The sequence below is a fragment of the Pediculus humanus genome, genomic scaffold (assembly GCF_000006295.1).
Source record: "Pediculus humanus corporis 1103172108207 genomic scaffold, whole genome shotgun sequence".
NCBI lineage: Eukaryota > Metazoa > Arthropoda > Insecta > Psocodea > Pediculidae > Pediculus > Pediculus humanus.
In genome coordinates, this window is record NW_002987777.1 from 124,277 (window position 1) to 142,325 (window position 18,049).

At 29.1% G+C, this 18,049-nt stretch overlaps 2 protein-coding genes across 2 annotated transcripts; both read left to right on the plus strand.

The window, feature by feature from the left end:
- Positions 1-5,389: 5,389 nt before the first annotated feature.
- Positions 5,390-10,872, plus strand: Phum_PHUM437570 (Calsyntenin-1 precursor, putative; the record flags this gene model as incomplete). Its single annotated transcript, XM_002429472.1, has 16 exons — positions 5,390-5,401; positions 5,936-6,057; positions 6,620-6,828; positions 6,933-7,079; positions 7,165-7,356; positions 7,465-7,728; positions 7,802-7,929; positions 8,439-8,674; positions 8,740-8,882; positions 8,984-9,116; positions 9,254-9,456; positions 9,710-9,858; positions 10,000-10,116; positions 10,189-10,248; positions 10,351-10,423; positions 10,466-10,872. The coding sequence occupies 16 exons, from the start codon at positions 5,390-5,392 to the stop codon at positions 10,870-10,872; spliced, it is 2,595 nt and encodes an 864-aa protein (XP_002429517.1).
- A 4,627-nt stretch (positions 10,873-15,499) lies between these two features.
- Positions 15,500-17,140, plus strand: Phum_PHUM437580 (guanine nucleotide-binding protein G(I)/G(S)/G(T), subunit beta, putative; the record flags this gene model as incomplete). Its single annotated transcript, XM_002429473.1, is given in 8 exon segments — positions 15,500-15,556; positions 15,573-15,623; positions 15,665-15,798; positions 15,892-16,185; positions 16,270-16,399; positions 16,581-16,652; positions 16,730-16,946; positions 17,034-17,140. The coding sequence occupies 8 exon segments, from the start codon at positions 15,500-15,502 to the stop codon at positions 17,138-17,140; spliced, it is 1,062 nt and encodes a 353-aa protein (XP_002429518.1).
- Positions 17,141-18,049: the final 909 nt, after the last annotated feature.

Sequence of the window (18,049 nt, forward strand, 5' to 3'; positions counted from 1 at the left end):
TGGAATTGATTAAAATTTATTAGAAAACGATAAATAAACGGTTTCAGGTGCATTTTTTTTAAAAAAAAAAAAAAAAATACGTATTTGGTGTTGTTTCGCGTTCTAAATATAAACTCGTTTGCAACACGTGAACTTTTTTCTTTTTCCTTCTTTCTTTCTATTTCGGTTGTGTCGTCATCTCACCGTTTGACGTCATTATTTTTTTTTCTTTTTCCCCCATCACGATTTTTCCGAATAATAATGTGAAAAGTCGAAGAGTGAAAGAAATAAATAAAGAGAAAGGGGAGAGAGAGAGAGAGAGAGGATTTTCGAAAGTATGAGAGATGGGGGGGAAGGGGCGTGCGTGTCGTCAAACTCCGAAAAAAAAGAATCGTAAAAAATTTTTTGATTTTCGCGAGAATTGGGGGGGGAACGGGGGAATGGGGGGAAACGTATGGAAATATACAAAATTAGTGACGTCAGACTTTGCTCAAAAAAAAAAAAAAAAAAAAGTTAAATTTCCTTGATTTCGTCAAACAAAAAGCAGATGACGAGGTTAAAAAAAAAATGAAAATTTTCCCTCTCTCTCTCTCTCTTTTTCTCTCTCTCTTTCTCTCTCTTTCTCTCCTCGATGATGCATTCGTGTGGTACGTTCGTTTTGAAATTTAACCTTAAAAGGTACGTGCTGTGAAAAATCCTTGATATTAATCGCATTTTTTTTTTCTTTGGACATTTTGGACATCGTGGCAGAAGACAAAACAACAACAAAAACGCGCTCATGTTCAAATTTTCTATCATAAACAAACGTTTGAAATTTTTTGCTCAGGTTTTTCTTTTTTCCCTCCCCCTCTTCCCTCTCCTCTCCCCGGGAAATATTACGAAAAGAGATTTGAAATGGGGGTAAAAAAAAGTTTTCATTTTTGTACGAAAGATGTCTCTACGATCAAAAAGATTCAAGCAATAACAACAACAAAAAAAATGATAATGATAATGATAAAGAAAACATTTTTGGACAAAACAAAAAAAAAAAAAAACATAAACAATGGCGAGAAAAATTTTATTCATTTTTGGTAAAAACAAACACACACACGAAAAAAAAAAGAATTATCGATTGTTTGTTTGTTTGTTCGTTTGTTTGTTGAAAATATGATGATTTAATACGATTGGAATCGATGGAAAAAAAAAAAAAAAACAAAACGAATTAAAAATTGTTTTCCTTTTTTTGGGGTGTGGGCGTGCGCGCGCGTGCGTGCCTGAAAAATATTGAAAAAGTCAAAGTTCGAATTTAATTAAACGGGGGCTATTTTTTTCCTTTTTCCCCCTCACCATTTTTTCCTGTAACGAACACACCGTCGTCATTATCATTATTATTATTATTTTTATAAATATCGATGAGTATTAATTAAAAATAAAAAAATCTTTTGGACGATCCTGATGACGTCGACAAAAAAAAGAGAGAGAAAGAGAGAGGAGAAAGAAAGAGAGGAAAAATGGTTTTGTAAAACGTGAGTGAAACTTTTTTTTTTTCCTTTTCCTTCGTTTCCTTTCCTTTGTGCAAAAGGAAAAAAAAATTTTTTTTTTTTTTTTCAACTTTTAAATTTATCCCGTTGTTAGGCCGAGTAGAAAATAATAATAATAATAATAATAATTTAAAGCATTTTTCTTTCTAATGATGAATCGAAGTGGAAAAATAAAAAAGTTTTTCGGACTCTGGGTAGTTGGGTTTTTCGTTTGTTTGTTTGTTTGTTTGTATTTTCATTCATTCATTCATTTTTTATTTTTACCTCGTTTTCGAAACGCGCTCTTTTTTTTGTGTGTGTGTGTGTGTGTTTGTGTTTGTATGTTTGTGTATTATCAAAGGAAATTCACGATCGAACGTATCGAATTAATTGATTTTTTTTCAGTTTAATTTTTCGTTATCGAAAATTACAAAAAAAGGAAAATAGGAAAAAAGGAAAAAAATTTTTTTATCTCGGAGGCGAAAATAAATCAAATAAAAAAAAAAAAAATGAGGACGATGAAAAGCGCAGGAAGGGGGGGGAGGGGGAGGGAAAATAAAAAAGAGAAAAAAAAATGAAGTTTTTTTTTCTCTTTTCGGTAGCTTCCGTGAAATCACTTTTTCTCTTTCTCTTTCTCTCTCTTTTTCCCATTCTTTCTCTTTTTCTCTTTCTCTCTCTCTTTCAAAGAAAAAAAAGGAATTTGTACGTATTGATTACTTTCGATAACTTAATTCTTTTTTTTTTTTTTTTTTTTTTTTTTTTTTTTTTTTTTTTTTTTTTTTTTTTTGTAACCTCTGGAGAAATGAAGTTCCTACGAAAAAGAATCAAACATTGTTAAATTGCTAAATGAGTTTTTAAAAAAGAAAGAGAGAGGGGGTGGTAGGGGGAGCAACGTTTTTGTAAAAATTCCAGTCGGGAGAAGAAATATAATAAGTTTTCCCCCGGGGGAGGGAGGGAGGGAGGGGGTGAAAGGAAAAACCATAATAATTAACAAAAACAGACTTGGTAGTAGTCATTTTTTTTGTTCGAACTCTCTTAATCTCTCACCTTTTTCCCTTCCCCTCCTCTCTCTTCGTCCTCCTCCATCTATCAAGGATTTTTTTTTTTTTAGAGAACTTTCCGCCTTATTAATAACTTTCGATAAGGTAATGTTAAGAGAGAGAGAGAGAGAGAGAGAGAATGATAAAGATAAAGATGGAAAGTGTATTAAAATCATTTACCATTAGCGTTAAATCTCATCGAAAAAGGAGTAATAAATGTTAAAATATGGCGACGGGAAACGATTTGTGGGGGACGGAGGAGGAGGAAAAGGGGGGAAGAGAGAGAGAGAAACGTGGTAGGAGTGCGAAAAAAAAAAGATTCATCAAATTCAATTACATTTGATTACATTAATTCTTGACTAATTTTTTTTTTTTTTTTTTTTTCGATTTAATCGTTAACAAATCGAATTTTTTTTTCGAATCTCGCCTTTAATTGAAAACTGTGGGGGGGAGAGAGAGAGAGAGAAAATAATTTTATGTAAAATTGTGAATAGGGAAATTAAAGTAAATAGTAGGGAGGAAGTGGAAGGGAGAGTGAAAGGAGGGGAAGGGTTTAAATAAAAAAGAACGGAAAGGTTCGGAAAGGATTTTTTTTTTAAAAAAGTCGGGATTTAAAACAAAACGACCGGTCATTAATTTTTTTTTTTTTTTTTACCCTGGAAATCCACAGTAGTTAAATTTTGTTTTCTAGACTTTTTAAAAAGATATTTGCGGTACAGGTTGAGAGAAAGAGAGAGATAATAATAAAGGTTTTGTCGGAAGCAAAAGAGGGTGCGAGGGACGGAGGGAGGAAAGGAAAAGGAAAAGGAAAAGGAAAAGAAAAAGAAAAAATTATTATTATTATTATTTATTTCTTTTAATATAATTTCGATAATTTTATAAAATTAATCAGATATTCGTCTGCCATTTTGTTTTTTTTTCTCTCTCTTTCGAAATTCCAAATAAAAGGGAGGAGGGGAAGGGGGAAGAAGAGGAGGATACGGAAGTGGAAAATTATCATTATTCGTTTGCAGAATTTAAAATTTCTTTTTTTTTTTTTTGTATTATTAAGAATTAAAGAAAATAAATAAATAATAAATAAATTTAATTATCGATAAGAAAAGTTTACCAATTATAATTTAAAAAGAAAAAGGGGAATAAAAAAATAAAAATCGATAATCGAACGATCGATCGATCGATCGAATAATCGTTCTGGGTCACGTATCCAAACACACACATAAATATATTTATATTTGTTAATTACCCATTTTTAATTTTGTTCTCCCCGTCTCCCTGATTTTATATTTTTTTTTTTTTGTCGCCGTGATTATTAATATGTTTAAAAATGTTCAGGTGATTCATTTGTGAGGAGATGAAGAAGAAAGAGAAAGCCGGAGAGAGAGAGAGAAAGAGAGAAAGAGGAACGAGTGGAAAATGTGAAAAATCATTATTTACCACAAAATTTTATTCATAATTTTTTTATTTTATTTTTATTCTTTAATCTTTAATCTCCCCTTTCTCTCTCTCTCTCTCTCTCTCTCTCTCTCACACACACACTGACATTAAAAAAAAAAAGAAAGATACAAACAAACAAACAAACAAATTTCTGGGTGTTCGCTTTCGTCGGATTTTGTCTCTTATAAACAATTTTTTTGGTTGAGTGCCAGCCAGGCAACAAGACGAACGCCAAAGAAAATTTTTATTAACCGCCTTTTTTCTCTTTTTCTTTTACATCCCTCTCCCTCTCTCTCTCTTTATCTCTCTCCCATTAAATATCGGTATTCATTTTGTTGCTGTCAGTCATTTATTATTATTATTATTGCCATTGTCGTCGACGTCGTCGTTATTACTATTTTTTTTTTATTAATATTATTATTATTATTATTATTATTATTATTATTATTATTATTATTTTACTTGTTATGCGGGGCGGGAATATCAAAAAAAAGGTAAAGAGAAGAGGAATGGAAGGAAGAAGAAGAAAAAAAAAAAAAAAGAAAAAAGGATTGGAAGGAAGGAAGGAAGGCAGAGGAAGAAAGGAAAGGTTGCCAGATTAGCATTTTCTAATGCCACGATTGATATTCTTTTACCGTGTTTTATATTCGCTTACCTCATAAATTTTTTTTTTTTTTTTTTTCGTGTCTTCTTTCCTGCAGCTTTTACTTTTTATTATATTTATGAGTTTTTTTTTCATTTTTTTTTTATTCATATTTTTCTGTTTTGTTTTGCTTTCCCCCGGACCTTATTCTGTTATGAATGTTAATTTTTTTTGGTCGTGGTGACCCGCCCCCCGCCTCCCTTCCTCCCCCATTAGAGTATTTAAGTGGGTGTTGGTGGTTGAGACTAGTGTATAATGATGTCATTCGTAAGAATGTTGGAAATAAATTTAATTTCCGTAAATATTAATTATGTTTACATAAAAAAGTTTGTTGTCCTGACCTGCAATCGTTCTGTTGCCAAAAAACAAATTTTTTTTTTTTTAAATTTATGAATTGGAAAAAGAGACACTGAGAGAGAGAGATAGAGAGAGAGAAAGAAAAATTACGGTTAGACGTGATTGCGTCGCATAAAATTCCATTGCACGGGAAAAAAAAAAAAAAAAAAAAAAATGCGAATTTCAATTTTGTTTGTTTCGTCGTCGCGAAACAAACGACTTCTTCCATATTTTCCCTTCCTCTCTCTCTCTCTCTCTCTCTGTTTTTCCTCTCCTTTTTTCTCATCATCATTTGATGATGTTTCGACATTCCCGGGAAAATAACATAAACCTTAATTATAATGACACACTACGTTTCATTCCTTTTTTTTTTTTTGTCGTGGCACAAAAGTTTTTTTTTCCTTTGACAATTTTCCTTTGTCCCTGAAATTTTTCCATTTTTTTATTTTAGTTTTTTTATGTTTGCGCGTGTAAGTGATTTTAATCCTTTTTTTTTTTTTTATGAAATTGATGAAATGTTTTTTTTTTTTTTTTTGATGTTAAATGATGGTCGTTTGAATCAATCGAATTGATTTATATTTCCTATTCATCTCAATTTTCTTTTTCTTCTGCTTCTTCTTCTTCTGTTTTCAACGTGTCGGATGCTGTTATGGGTTTAATCAATCAATAAATTATGAACGAATTCATCTTATTATCACACGGATTTTTTATTTATTTGTTTTTTGTTTTTTTTTTGTTTCTTTTTTGTTGTTTTTCAGTTCAATCACCCGTTTTTTTTTTTTAGTAAAACGATTCATTCATTCAATCAGTCATTCATTCATTCATTTATTGTTTTCATTTCGTTTTTGTTTCGAATCAATCGTTAAAAAAAAAAAAAACAAAAAAAAAAATTATCGACGGATCGGTTTCGAATTTAACCGAAAAAAAGGAGACTATTACAACTACTCTCGTTACAATTATTATTATTATCATTATTATTATTATTGTTTTTTTTTCGTCTGCAGATACTGCTCAAAGACAACGGAGAGGCTGAACTTCGAGCGAAGAAAAGTCTGAATTGCGAAAAGCGTAAAAATTATAAATTTGACATTGCGGCCGTCGGATGTTCCGGAGAAATTTCAGACAAGTAAGTTGGGGGTCCCCCTCCCCTCCCCGCGCGCGCGAGGAAAGATTTTCACACAAATATTATTATTATTATTATTATTATTATTTTATATGTACGAGGAACGTGAACGGGGATTTTAATGGATTTCACAGTCGTACGTGACAATATCGGATAAAATGAAGAAACGATGTAGAAAAAAAAAAAAAAAAATTTAAAGTTTTTTTTTTTTTTTCGGATTATTAATTCGATATTCCAAACGCGTTTTTACACTTTCGAAGAGTATTTTAAATTGTACCCGTTCGAATACCCGAATTAAATACCATATTTTTTAACCGTTAAAAGAAATCGTTTCGTAATGTTATTATTATTATTATTATTATTTCCGTTCGTCGTCGTCGTCGTCCGGACGAACGGACGTTATTTCGATCTTTCGGTTTTCGATTTCAAAATTTTGCTGATTTTTTCACTTTTTTATAAACGAAAGATTATTTTATTGTTATTTAATAATACAATAATAATAATAATAATAATAATAATAATAATAATGATAATTTTTTATCGTTTTCTTTTTTTTCAATTCAAGTGCAACCGTACATATCTCTGTTGTGGATATCAACGAATATCCACCTACGTTTATCGAACCAAGTTACGTGAAACAAGTAGATGAGGGAAGGTTGTATAATGAAATTGTCAGAGTCGAAGCAACCGATAGAGATTGCACCCCTAAATTTGGTGACGTTTGCAAATATGAAATCCTCACGAGCGATCAACCCTTTACAATCGATAATGAAGGTGAGGATAATTGGGTGAAAGAAAAGTTTTGTAGAATTTCGACACGTGGGTAATTTATTATTATTATTATTATTATTATTATTATTATTGTTATTATTTTGCAGGAGCCATACGTAACACGGAACCTTTGGATTACGAAAGAAGTCACAATCATATTCTTTCCGTCGTTGCTTACGATTGCGGAATGAGACAAAGTTTACCGGTCATGGTTACCATCAAGGTTAATAGAGTGTGCAAGTTGGGATGGAAAGGTAGGTAACGAGTTGATTAAAATTATTATTATTATTATTATTACGGGAATACTCATTACGATGTATTTTACGTTTCGAAACATAGGAATACCTGAAAGAATCGATTACGCTCCCGGAACCGGACGTGAAGATTTATTACCGGATGCGTCTTTGGAATTGTGTGAAATTCCATGTACCGTATCGAAGGTTTTGACCAGAATAAGTTTGGCAACTTCGCACATTGGAAAAGGATGCGATAGAGATACATATTCCGTACAAAGTCAAAGAAAGTTGTGCGGTGAGTTGGAAAAAAAAAAAAGAAATTTTCGGGAGAAAGAGAGAGAGAGAGAAAAGGGATAAAATAATATAAATTTTCTTTTATCGTTTCGTTTCGTTTTTTTTTTAGGCGCCAACAAAAAAAGCGTGGATTTATTACCATCGCCGGGATTAGGAACGGAATGGACGAAACCTTTGCCAACGGACGAAGGACGAGAAAGCGACGAAATATTTGAATTTGACGGATCCACAACCGCCGTCGCCATTCCAAAAGATGTCGTCGATCATAATCTTTCAACGGTTTTCACAATATCCGCCTGGCTAAAACACAAACACATACCGAATCAAGAAAAACACGTGAAAGAACACGTTGTTTGTTCGGCAGACGATCACAGTTAGTGTTGTTTACGATCAAACTCGAAAGTTTCGCAATCGATTAATAATCGATAATTTTTTTTTTATTATAGAAATGAACAGACATCATTTTGCCGTTTTCATAAGAAACTGTCGTTTGATATTATTATTGAGGCGAGACTTTTCCGAAGGTGATTTGAACATATTCAGACCTGCCGAATGGCGTTGGAAAATACCTCAGGTACGCAATTAAAACGTGTTGTCGATAATCATCAAAATCATCGATTATATTATGATGGCGTGGAATTTCAATAATAAATTTCCTATTATTATTATTTACTCCTCCTCCCCTCGTCCTCCTACATTCTCCTCCCCTTTCTCCTCCTTCTAAAAAAAAAAAAAAAAAAAAAAAATTACAAGAAACATGAAAAAAGATGAAGGAGGAAGGAAGAAAGGAAGGAAAATGAGTTTTTTGCGTGAAACGTATTCGTATTAATAATAATAATAATAATGATAATATCGAAATGTAATTTTAATAACGAGAAAATAACATTTTGTAGAAAAGTATTATTTTTTTCCTTTTTTTCCTTTTTTTTTTTGCACGCAAAAAAGTTTTAAATTTAACACAAAAAGAAAAAAGAAAATTTTTATTTATATGCAAAATTTTTTTTTTTTTCTTTTTAAATCAATAAAATTTATTTTTATTTCTCGGGTTAAAAATGATTTGTTGTTTTTTTTTTTTTTGTTAAGGTTTGCGATAACGAATGGCATCATTACGCCATTTCCGTTAAATTCCCACAAGTCGATTTATACCTTGATGGACAATTGTTTAAAACGGAAAAGAAAAATCCGGAAATAATCGACGATTGGCCTTTGCATTTGACGAAAGGAATAAACACGACGTTGACCGTTGGAGCTTGTTGGCAAGGTAAGGGAGGAAGGCATCGTCCCCCCACCATTACGAACTTTAACGTGGAATATTTTTTGTTATTTGAAAAAAAAAAACCTTTTTTTTTTCAGGTTCCGAAAATAAAATGAAACATCATTTCAGAGGTTACATAGCCGGTTTGAGTATCCTTTTGGGTGAAAATGAAAAATCCGAGGTTTTGTCTTGTCTTCACAAGTGTAAGGAAACTTTAGAAGTACCAAGTGTTAAATTACTGGAACCTGGAATGGAACTTATTACAAACAGCGGTTCGTTCTCTCTTTTTCCTTTTTTCCTTTTTGTGATTGCGTGATAGAAAATATTGACACGAATTGGAAAAAAAAATTAATTTAATTTAATTTAATTTTAGATCTGACGGAGCTTTCAATCGAGGGTAATAATAAAACTAATTTGGAAACTTTAATACGTAAAGTCGGTTACATAAATTCAAGAGAATTTCCAACTCCGGGACGAAGAAACATTCACATCATGACACAAGTCACGTAAGTGTTGTAACGAGGAACGAAATTTAAAAAATCCAAACCCGGAAACAGAATGAAAAAACAAAAACCGGAAGCGGAAATGATTGAGTGAGAGAGAGAAAAGTTCGTTACGTAATTGAACCCGTTTTAATTTTCAGGTGCGATAAAAATCACGTTGTTAAAATTCCACCTGTGGAAAGTTACGTAATGGTTTTACAACCCCAAACACCGACGATAGAAATAAATGGTACGTCAAACATTGCGAGAGAATATGAAGATTTCAGGGAGGGAGTCAGAGTTTTCACTGATATACACATAACGGTCGGAACAACGAGCAAACATGAAAAAGTTTGGAGACAAGGTTAGTTTTAGTATCGATTTGGGAGTCATTTTCGTTGAATCCCTTTTCTCCCCTTCCTCCCCTCTCTTCCCTCTTTCCCCCCGCAAAAAAAAAAAACGATGTTGCGTGATGTTTTCATTTTTTTTTTTTTTTACTTGTTTGACCTTTTCCCCCCATCGTTTCCCCCCACACACTTGCACACTCTTTTCATTTAACAGAAAAAAAAAACAAAATTTAATTTTGTTATTGACGGTTTTGGGGTTTTGTTTTTTAGGTGAACCCATGAGCGTGATTGAAAAAAAATTAGATTCTTGCACCGTAAGCGTTTATCCATCTCTTAATCCGGATCATGAAACATTAACACTACCAGAAAACATGGTGTCACAATTGGGTATCACGGCTAAAGTAAATAAAGATGGAGCCGTGATAATAGGTGCCGATATAATATACAATTATCAGCAGGTGATTGATTGATTGATTGATTGATTGATCGATTGATTATCGAACGGTTTATTCTTGCGCGTTATGTTTAAATGAATTTTTTTTCTATAAATGACGTTTCAGGTTTTGAGGCACATACAATACACAAACAGAAAACCAGCTTATTATTTAAACAGGGTATTTAAATTGATTTGTACGGAGCTTAACGGACGATTCACGAGTAACGAATATGTTCAAACTGTGAGTTTTCCTTTTTTAACCTTTTTTAAATGGCGACGTGGGAAGGAAAGATGAAAAATTGTTTTGTTTTAGCTTACGGTCATTCATCCACGCGTTCCTGCCGCCACGACGAAACCTCCCGCAAATGAAAAGGTAATTAAACCCGTTGTGTTACATCAAGTTGCACAAAACGTCGTACAATCCCATGCGAAAATGGATAGGCACAGCGTGGAAATGAGACCGTCCATCGATGAGTACATACACGATAGAACTCAAGCAGTCGTGGCAGGAGGAAGTGAGTCGATACCTTCTTTTTTTACCTTTTCGAGTAAGGGGAAAATTTATTGACTTTTTTAAAAAAAATTTTCAGGTCACGCGGTCACCATAATAATTGTGGTTTGCGTCGGTTTCCTTCTTTTCATGATCGTACTCGGTGTCATAAGAATCCGAGCCGCTCATCATCAGAACACGGTACAAGAAATATCCGATACGGAAATGGCTTGGGATGATTCTGCACTCACGATAACCGTTAATCCGATGGAAGTAAGTCTCGGACGGAGGATTCGCGATTCTTTTTTTTTGTGTCCAACATTAACAAATTGTGTTTTTTTTTTTTTTTTTTTTTTTTGGCACAGGAAATGGACGGCGGAAACAACGGATTTAGCGACGCGAGTAGGAAAATGTTGGATCACGACGACGATCTCAGTTCCTCGGATTCGGAATGTTGCATGGATTCAAGCGACGACGAGGGTCCTCCGCCTTCTTGCAAGGGTTTAGAATGGGATAACTCGACTCTTGCCATATGAAATCCTTTTATCAGGTGAGAATAAGTAACGGTAACAACAAAAAACAACAACGACAACGACAAACGATTACGATATTTTGTTCGCGACCTCACACATTTATCACGAATCGATAATAAATAATTTTTTTTTTTTACAGATTTTAAACTTATCTGTAAATGAAATGAATGAAGATAAAAAACTAACAAACAATGAAACAAACAAACAAGCAAATCAACCTTCGCTGGAAAAACAAACAAACAGACAAACAAACAAAAAATTAAAAATTAAAAACAGAAAAAAAAATATAATAAATTCACTTACACACACACACACACACACACACATATTTTGCAATCTAAATTGTTTCATATATTATGGTGAGTCTGTGCGTGAAAGTGCGTGTAAATGCGTAAAGTATGGGTGTGAGCGTGTGCGTGTATCCGTACATATAAAAAAAAACCGTTAAAAAAATGATGAATCCGAAGGGAAAAAAATCACACGCACACTCTGTGAAAATATAAAAAAATATTAAAAAATTGTGTATATCGTGGTGTTGGATGTTTTAAAAAAAAAAAAATACGCTTGGTTATAACAAATTAATAATAATAATAATAATAATAATAATAATAATAATGATAATGATAATAATGATAATGAATAGGAGTGCATATTTTAAATTTTTAAATAAATAAAACATATTTTTAATAATTTTTAAAACAAGGAAAAAAATTTTTTTATTCAACACTTTTTTTTTAATTTATTTATCGGAGCAAATTATTATTATTATTATTATTATTATTTAATTAAGTTTTTTTTTTTTTTTTTTTTTTTTTTTTAATGCGATTAAATTTTGTATTAAAAAAGAGATGAAGAGGGAGAGAGAGGGGAGAGAAAAAGAGATGAATGGAAAAGTTTTGTTTTGAAAAGGTTTGTTACGTAACGTGTTTTCTTTTAAGACTCTCTCTCTCTCTCTCTTTTTGTTTTTGTTTTTTTTTTTTGTTTTTTGTTTTTAACGAACCCAAAAGAAATTTTCCGTCCTTTTTTTTTTTTTTTTTTTTTTTTTTTTTGTTAAGGGAGAAAAAAAAAAAATTTTTTTTTGTTTTTTATAATTTTTTATTATTATTATCATTTTCTTTTGTTTTTGTTTTCTTAGCTTGTTGTTTGTAGAAAAAATTTGCATTCATGCGATTCTTTATTATAAATAATGCGTGTGCTCCTTAACAGCATCTTTACCTTTCTCTCACACTCTCTCTATTTTATCTCTACCCCCCACCTTCCCCCCACACTCCTCGCTTTCTTTCAAAAAATTATTAATATTTTCTCGTTTATTAAAAAATAAAATTTTTATAATAATAATAATAGTATGGTATATACGTCGTGTAAATTTATAAATTTATCATCATCATTATTAATTATATATGATGACGTCAAAATCGTACTAATCGTAAATGATTTTTTTTGGGGGGAGGAGGGGGAGAAGGGAAAGAAGAAAGATGAGAGAAATTTAAAGGTCGGTTCAAACCGAACAAATTTACATTTATATATATATTTCCGTTTTTTTTTTTTTTTTTACCGTCGGAAAACTACAACAAAAAAACTATTATTATTATTATTATTATTATTATTATTATACATATATATATATAAATAATTACACATTCGTACATTCCATATAAAAAAAAAAAAAAATTTTTCTGTTTTTAATTTTAAAATAAAAAAATAAAAAAGAAAAAAAAGAAAAAAAAAATCAAAATTTGTTATTTTTATTATTTAGATGATAAGTTTTAATTAATTAATTAATTAATTAATTTAAGTAATTTAATTAATTAAATTAATTAATCTGTGTATAAAAAAAAAAAAAAAACAATTTTTTTTTATTTTATTTTTTTTTTGCTTGCGATAAACGATAACGAATAAAAAAATTATTAAAAAAAAAAAAAAATTTTTAAATGTATATTTGTGCGTAAAATTGATTTGATAAATTGCGTGTGAAACACGTGTGTGCGTGATTGAATGAGTGAGTGAGTGCGTGTGTGTACTGCTTTTACGCTTAATACGCCACTGGTTTTATTATTATTATTATTATTTTAAAAAAACGGTTCCGGGATATTTTTTATTTATTTATTTTTTCCTCCCCGTATCATCGTAAAAAAAAAAATTTCTATAAGATCGATCGATCGATTAATCGACTAATCGATTATTTTAAAAGTAAAAATTTAAAAAATTAATAATAAATAACAATAATAATAATAATAATAATAATAAGAGCAGTGTTGATGATTTGTTTTCCTTTAAATGCACAATTTCCCCCCCCCCTTTTTTTCTGTTACTATTATTATTGTTATTACTATCATTATTATTATTATTCTCGCTACTACTACTACTACAGCAGAAGAAAAAAAAATAAACGTTTCGGTTATAAATAAATAAATAAATAAAAAATTAAATTTAAAAAAATAAAATAAAAATAAGCAAAGTCTTCAACTTGTAATAATTTTTTTTAAAAAAATCTCTTTTATTATTATTATTATTATTTAACGTGCACTTTAACATGTTCGAGCATAAACACATACACACACATACTAAAAAACCTTATTAACTAGAAAAAACTAAAATTACTATTAATAATTAGTTGAAAACTTTGCTTTTTAATTATTATTTTTAATTAAATGTATAGAAAAAAAAAAAAAAAAGAAAAAAAATTAGTTAAGGATTATGTAGTTGTAATTAATTAATTAATTAAATAAATGTACCGTTTATTAAGATTAAGTACTTAATTATTTTTAAATTTAAATAAACAAAAAAATAAATAAATAACAATTTATTATTATTATTAATAAATAAAAAATTTATTCATTATAGTATATATATATATATATATATATATATATATATATATATATATATATATATATATATATATATAAGATGATTGATTAACCACAACAACAACAACAAACATTTGTTTTTGTTTTTTTTGATTTTACCCTCGCGTGATTATTATTTTATTAAATAAAAAAAAGCTAAAATGTAATAAATAAATTAATAAATAAATAAACATCTTTCATATCTTGTATAATTATTTATATATATATATTTTAAAAGATGAGGAAGAAAAACAAACAAAAATTTTTTTTTTTTTTTACATCCTTTCTTTAAATTTCCCCCCACCCTCTCTCTCTCTCTCTCTCTCATTTAACTTTAGGTATTTTTTATATTATTTTAATCGTTATTGATTATTAAAAAATTATTAAAATTATTTAAAAAGGAAAATTAAAAAAAAAAAATCAAATGATGAGTTTGTTCGTTTTAATAATAAAAATATACAAATTCGTTATTGAATTAAATTTTTGTTTGTTTGTTTTTTTTTCCTTCTCTTTACGAGTTCTTGCATAATTTTAACGAATAATTATCATTTGTAATTTAAATAAATAAATAAATTTTTCTTCTTATTATTATTCATCAAATTTTAAATTTTAAATTTTTTGTAACGGTTCGAATACGAATCCATTTCCGGTTTTATATAAAATGAAATTACATTTACGTCTGACGTTTGGATTTATAATATATATTAAATTATTTTTATTTAAATAATATTAAAGTTATTAAATAATTCGTAAGTAATAATAAATTAAGTAATAAGAGAAAAAAAAAAAATTGAACGTCTATGATGGATAAAAAAAAAAGCTTTTCCGGTACGCATTCGAAAAGAGTACGTTCAGAAAGTCGAATGACGAAATACCTTGAATTAAAGTCGGCTGTAAGGTGGAACCGCACCCTTTAAGTTTAGAATTCAATAGTTTAAACAATATAACATATAAAAGTGGTTTTTTTTTTTTTTTTATTATTTATTATTATTATTTATTTATTAATTGTAGTTAAATAAATATTTAAAAAAAAAACAAATGAAAATTTAATTATTAATAAAGTTTTTATTTATGTAAAATATAAATAGCGTTAATGTTAACTTATTTTCGAATCATCCATAGTGAAGTGGAGTGATATAATCTGTTTTTCAATCTATTTTAATACAGACCTGGCTTTTCATACATAATATTATATTTCTGCAGGTAAATACAATATTAATTTCGTTTTAAATTTAATACAAATTCCTAATTATTATTACTTATCGTTTCTCTTTTTTTTTTTTTTTGTTTCTGTCATATATATAAATACCGTTCTATAAAATCCAATTGGGGATAGTTAAAATAGCGGCCATTTTGAACGTTTTTTTTTTCTTTTCTTATTCTTTTCTTATTAAAAATAAAGCTATATATATCGGATTCTGTAATATTGTTTAATCGAAGTGTTGAACAATAGTAAATGATAATTCATTATTTGTAATTTTTTATTACAATTTGGTAATTATTTAATTTATTTGTGATATAACTTTCTACCCACTCTCTAGTCATCCTTTTAATATCATTTTTGTCATTTTGTTTTCCTTTTAATTAATATTCATTAAAATTCAAAAATGTTTTTAAATTTGTAATTTTTTATTACGCGTTTAAATTTATAATTGGAATTTATAATTATTTTTGTTAAAAAATTATTTATTTATTTTTAATTTCTTTTCAGCATCAGGCGTAGCCCTTGTTGCTGAATAAATATTATTAGAAATGAATGAATTAGATAGTCTTCGACAGGAGGCAGAAACTCTTAAAAATGCCATACGAGTGAGTTTGGATTAAGAATTTAAGAAAAAAATTTTTTATTGTAATGTCAAATGATAATTTGTTTAATGTTATCATTATTATTATTATTATTATTAGGATGCACGGAAGGCTGCGTGTGATACCACGCTGGCCCAAGCGACGTCCAATATGGAACCCATTGGACGTATTCAAATGAGAACTAGAAGAACATTAAGAGGTCATTTAGCCAAAATTTATGCAATGCACTGGGGATGCGATTCAAAGTAATCAAAATTTATTTTTAAAAATGTTCGAGTAAAGGATTTAAAATGAAAAATTATTAAAGAAATTTTTTTTTACTTTAGTTGTGGGTCCAGAAACTTAGTTTCAGCTTCTCAAGATGGAAAATTAATAGTTTGGGACAGTTACACAACCAACAAAGTTCATGCGATTCCTTTAAGATCCAGCTGGGTCATGACTTGTGCTTATGCTCCAAGCGGTTCATTTGTAGCTTGCGGTGGTCTTGACAACATTTGTTCAATATACAGTTTGAAAACGAGAGAAGGAAATGTTCGAGTATCAAGAGAATTACCAGGTCATACAGGTTATCTCTCATGTTGCAGATTCCTAGATGACAATCAAATTATCACCAGCTCTGGAGATATGACATGGTACAAAAAAGAAACATTTTTAAAAAAAAAAAGGTTTATAATTTTGTAGTTATAATAAAAAAAAAAAATTTTTTATTATTTCAGTGCACTCTGGGATATTGAAACTGGTCAACAATGCACTTCTTTCATTGGGCACACAGGCGATGTTATGAGTCTGTCATTGTCACCCGATATGAGAACATTTGTGTCAGGAGCCTGCGACGCATCAGCCAAGGTACTTATTAGGAATTCATATCCTATACCATGTTTATTTATTTAACATGATATAAAAATTCTAACCATAAATTTAGCAAAATTTGTTTTGAATAATAATGAGTTTTTTAAATATTTTCTTCCATATTAAATATATAACTTTTGAGTATGCAAAAATAATTTTAATTTTAATTTTTTTCTAGCTTTGGGACATTAGGGAAGGAACCTGCAAACAAACTTTTCCCGGTCATGAATCAGATATCAATGCCGTTACAGTAAGTTTAATTTTTTATGTTCGTTATTGAATCCGTTTGATTCTTCATTTTATTTTATTTTTTATTTTTTTTTTTAGTTCTTTCCAAATGGTCAAGCATTTGCTACTGGTTCAGACGATGCAACGTGTCGCCTGTTTGATATTCGGGCTGACCAAGAGCTCGCCATGTATTCCCACGACAATATTATTTGCGGGATCACATCAGTGGCATTCAGTAAATCTGGTCGACTGCTTTTAGCTGGCTACGATGATTTTAATTGTAACGTTTGGGATTCTCTCAAGACAGAAAGAGCCGGTGAGTAATTTAAAAAAAAAAAAAAAAAAAAAATTTACATATTAATAAATCCACGTCTCACACAAACAACAACAAATTTTTTTCCAGGTATTCTTGCCGGACACGACAACAGAGTCAGCTGTTTAGGAGTAACCGAAGATGGTATGGCAGTTGCCACAGGATCATGGGATTCTTTCTTAAGAATCTGGAATTAAAAATCATTTTCAAAAATAATTTTTTCTTTTTTTTTTTTTTTTTTTGAGTTGAGTTGATTTGAATTGACGCAAAAAAAAAAAAAAAAACAATGAAGAGGTATCGTTTTACCATTTTTTTTTTTTTTTTTTTTAAAATTTTACCCCCTACAATTTTCTTGTTTTTTTTTTTTTTTTTTCGCCTGTTATAACGTAGAGATTAGCATTAATATTATATAAATAATACAGCGAAAACCGGAAATAAATATTTAATAGTATATTTTGCTGTCAGTCAATAATAATAATAATAATAATAATTACGTCCATACATAAAGAAAAATTAAAGACGTTCAATATATAGAGATTTATACAGGAAAGAATAGTCATTATTATTTATTTATTTTTTGTAGTTTTTTTTTATTTAATGAAACAAAATAATTTTTTACTTTTTTCCATTCTATTCTATTATTTATTTATTCTGGTTTTCGCCCCCCCCCCCCAAAAAAAAAAAAAAAAAATTTTTTAAATTGTGTTAATTGCATGGTGTCATCATCATTATTTAGCTCTTGTACAAAATATCTTCGACACACATACACACAAATAGGTTTTATTATTATTATTATTATTACTACTACTACCTAAGGCAGCCTTATAAATATTTTTTGTCGCTTTTATCGCAACCCTTTCAACGTCATCATCATCATATCATTATTGACAGACATCATTCATTATTTTTTATTATTTAACTTATGTAATTTATGTTTATTATATATATATATATATATACATATATCAATATATATATAAATCTTTATATATAATAATATTGTAGGGCATTTAGTCGAGATATTTTTATGAAAGAATGCAATTATCGAGGAAATTTTTTTTTTTAATAATTATAAACAAAAAACAAAACAATATAAATTCAGAAAA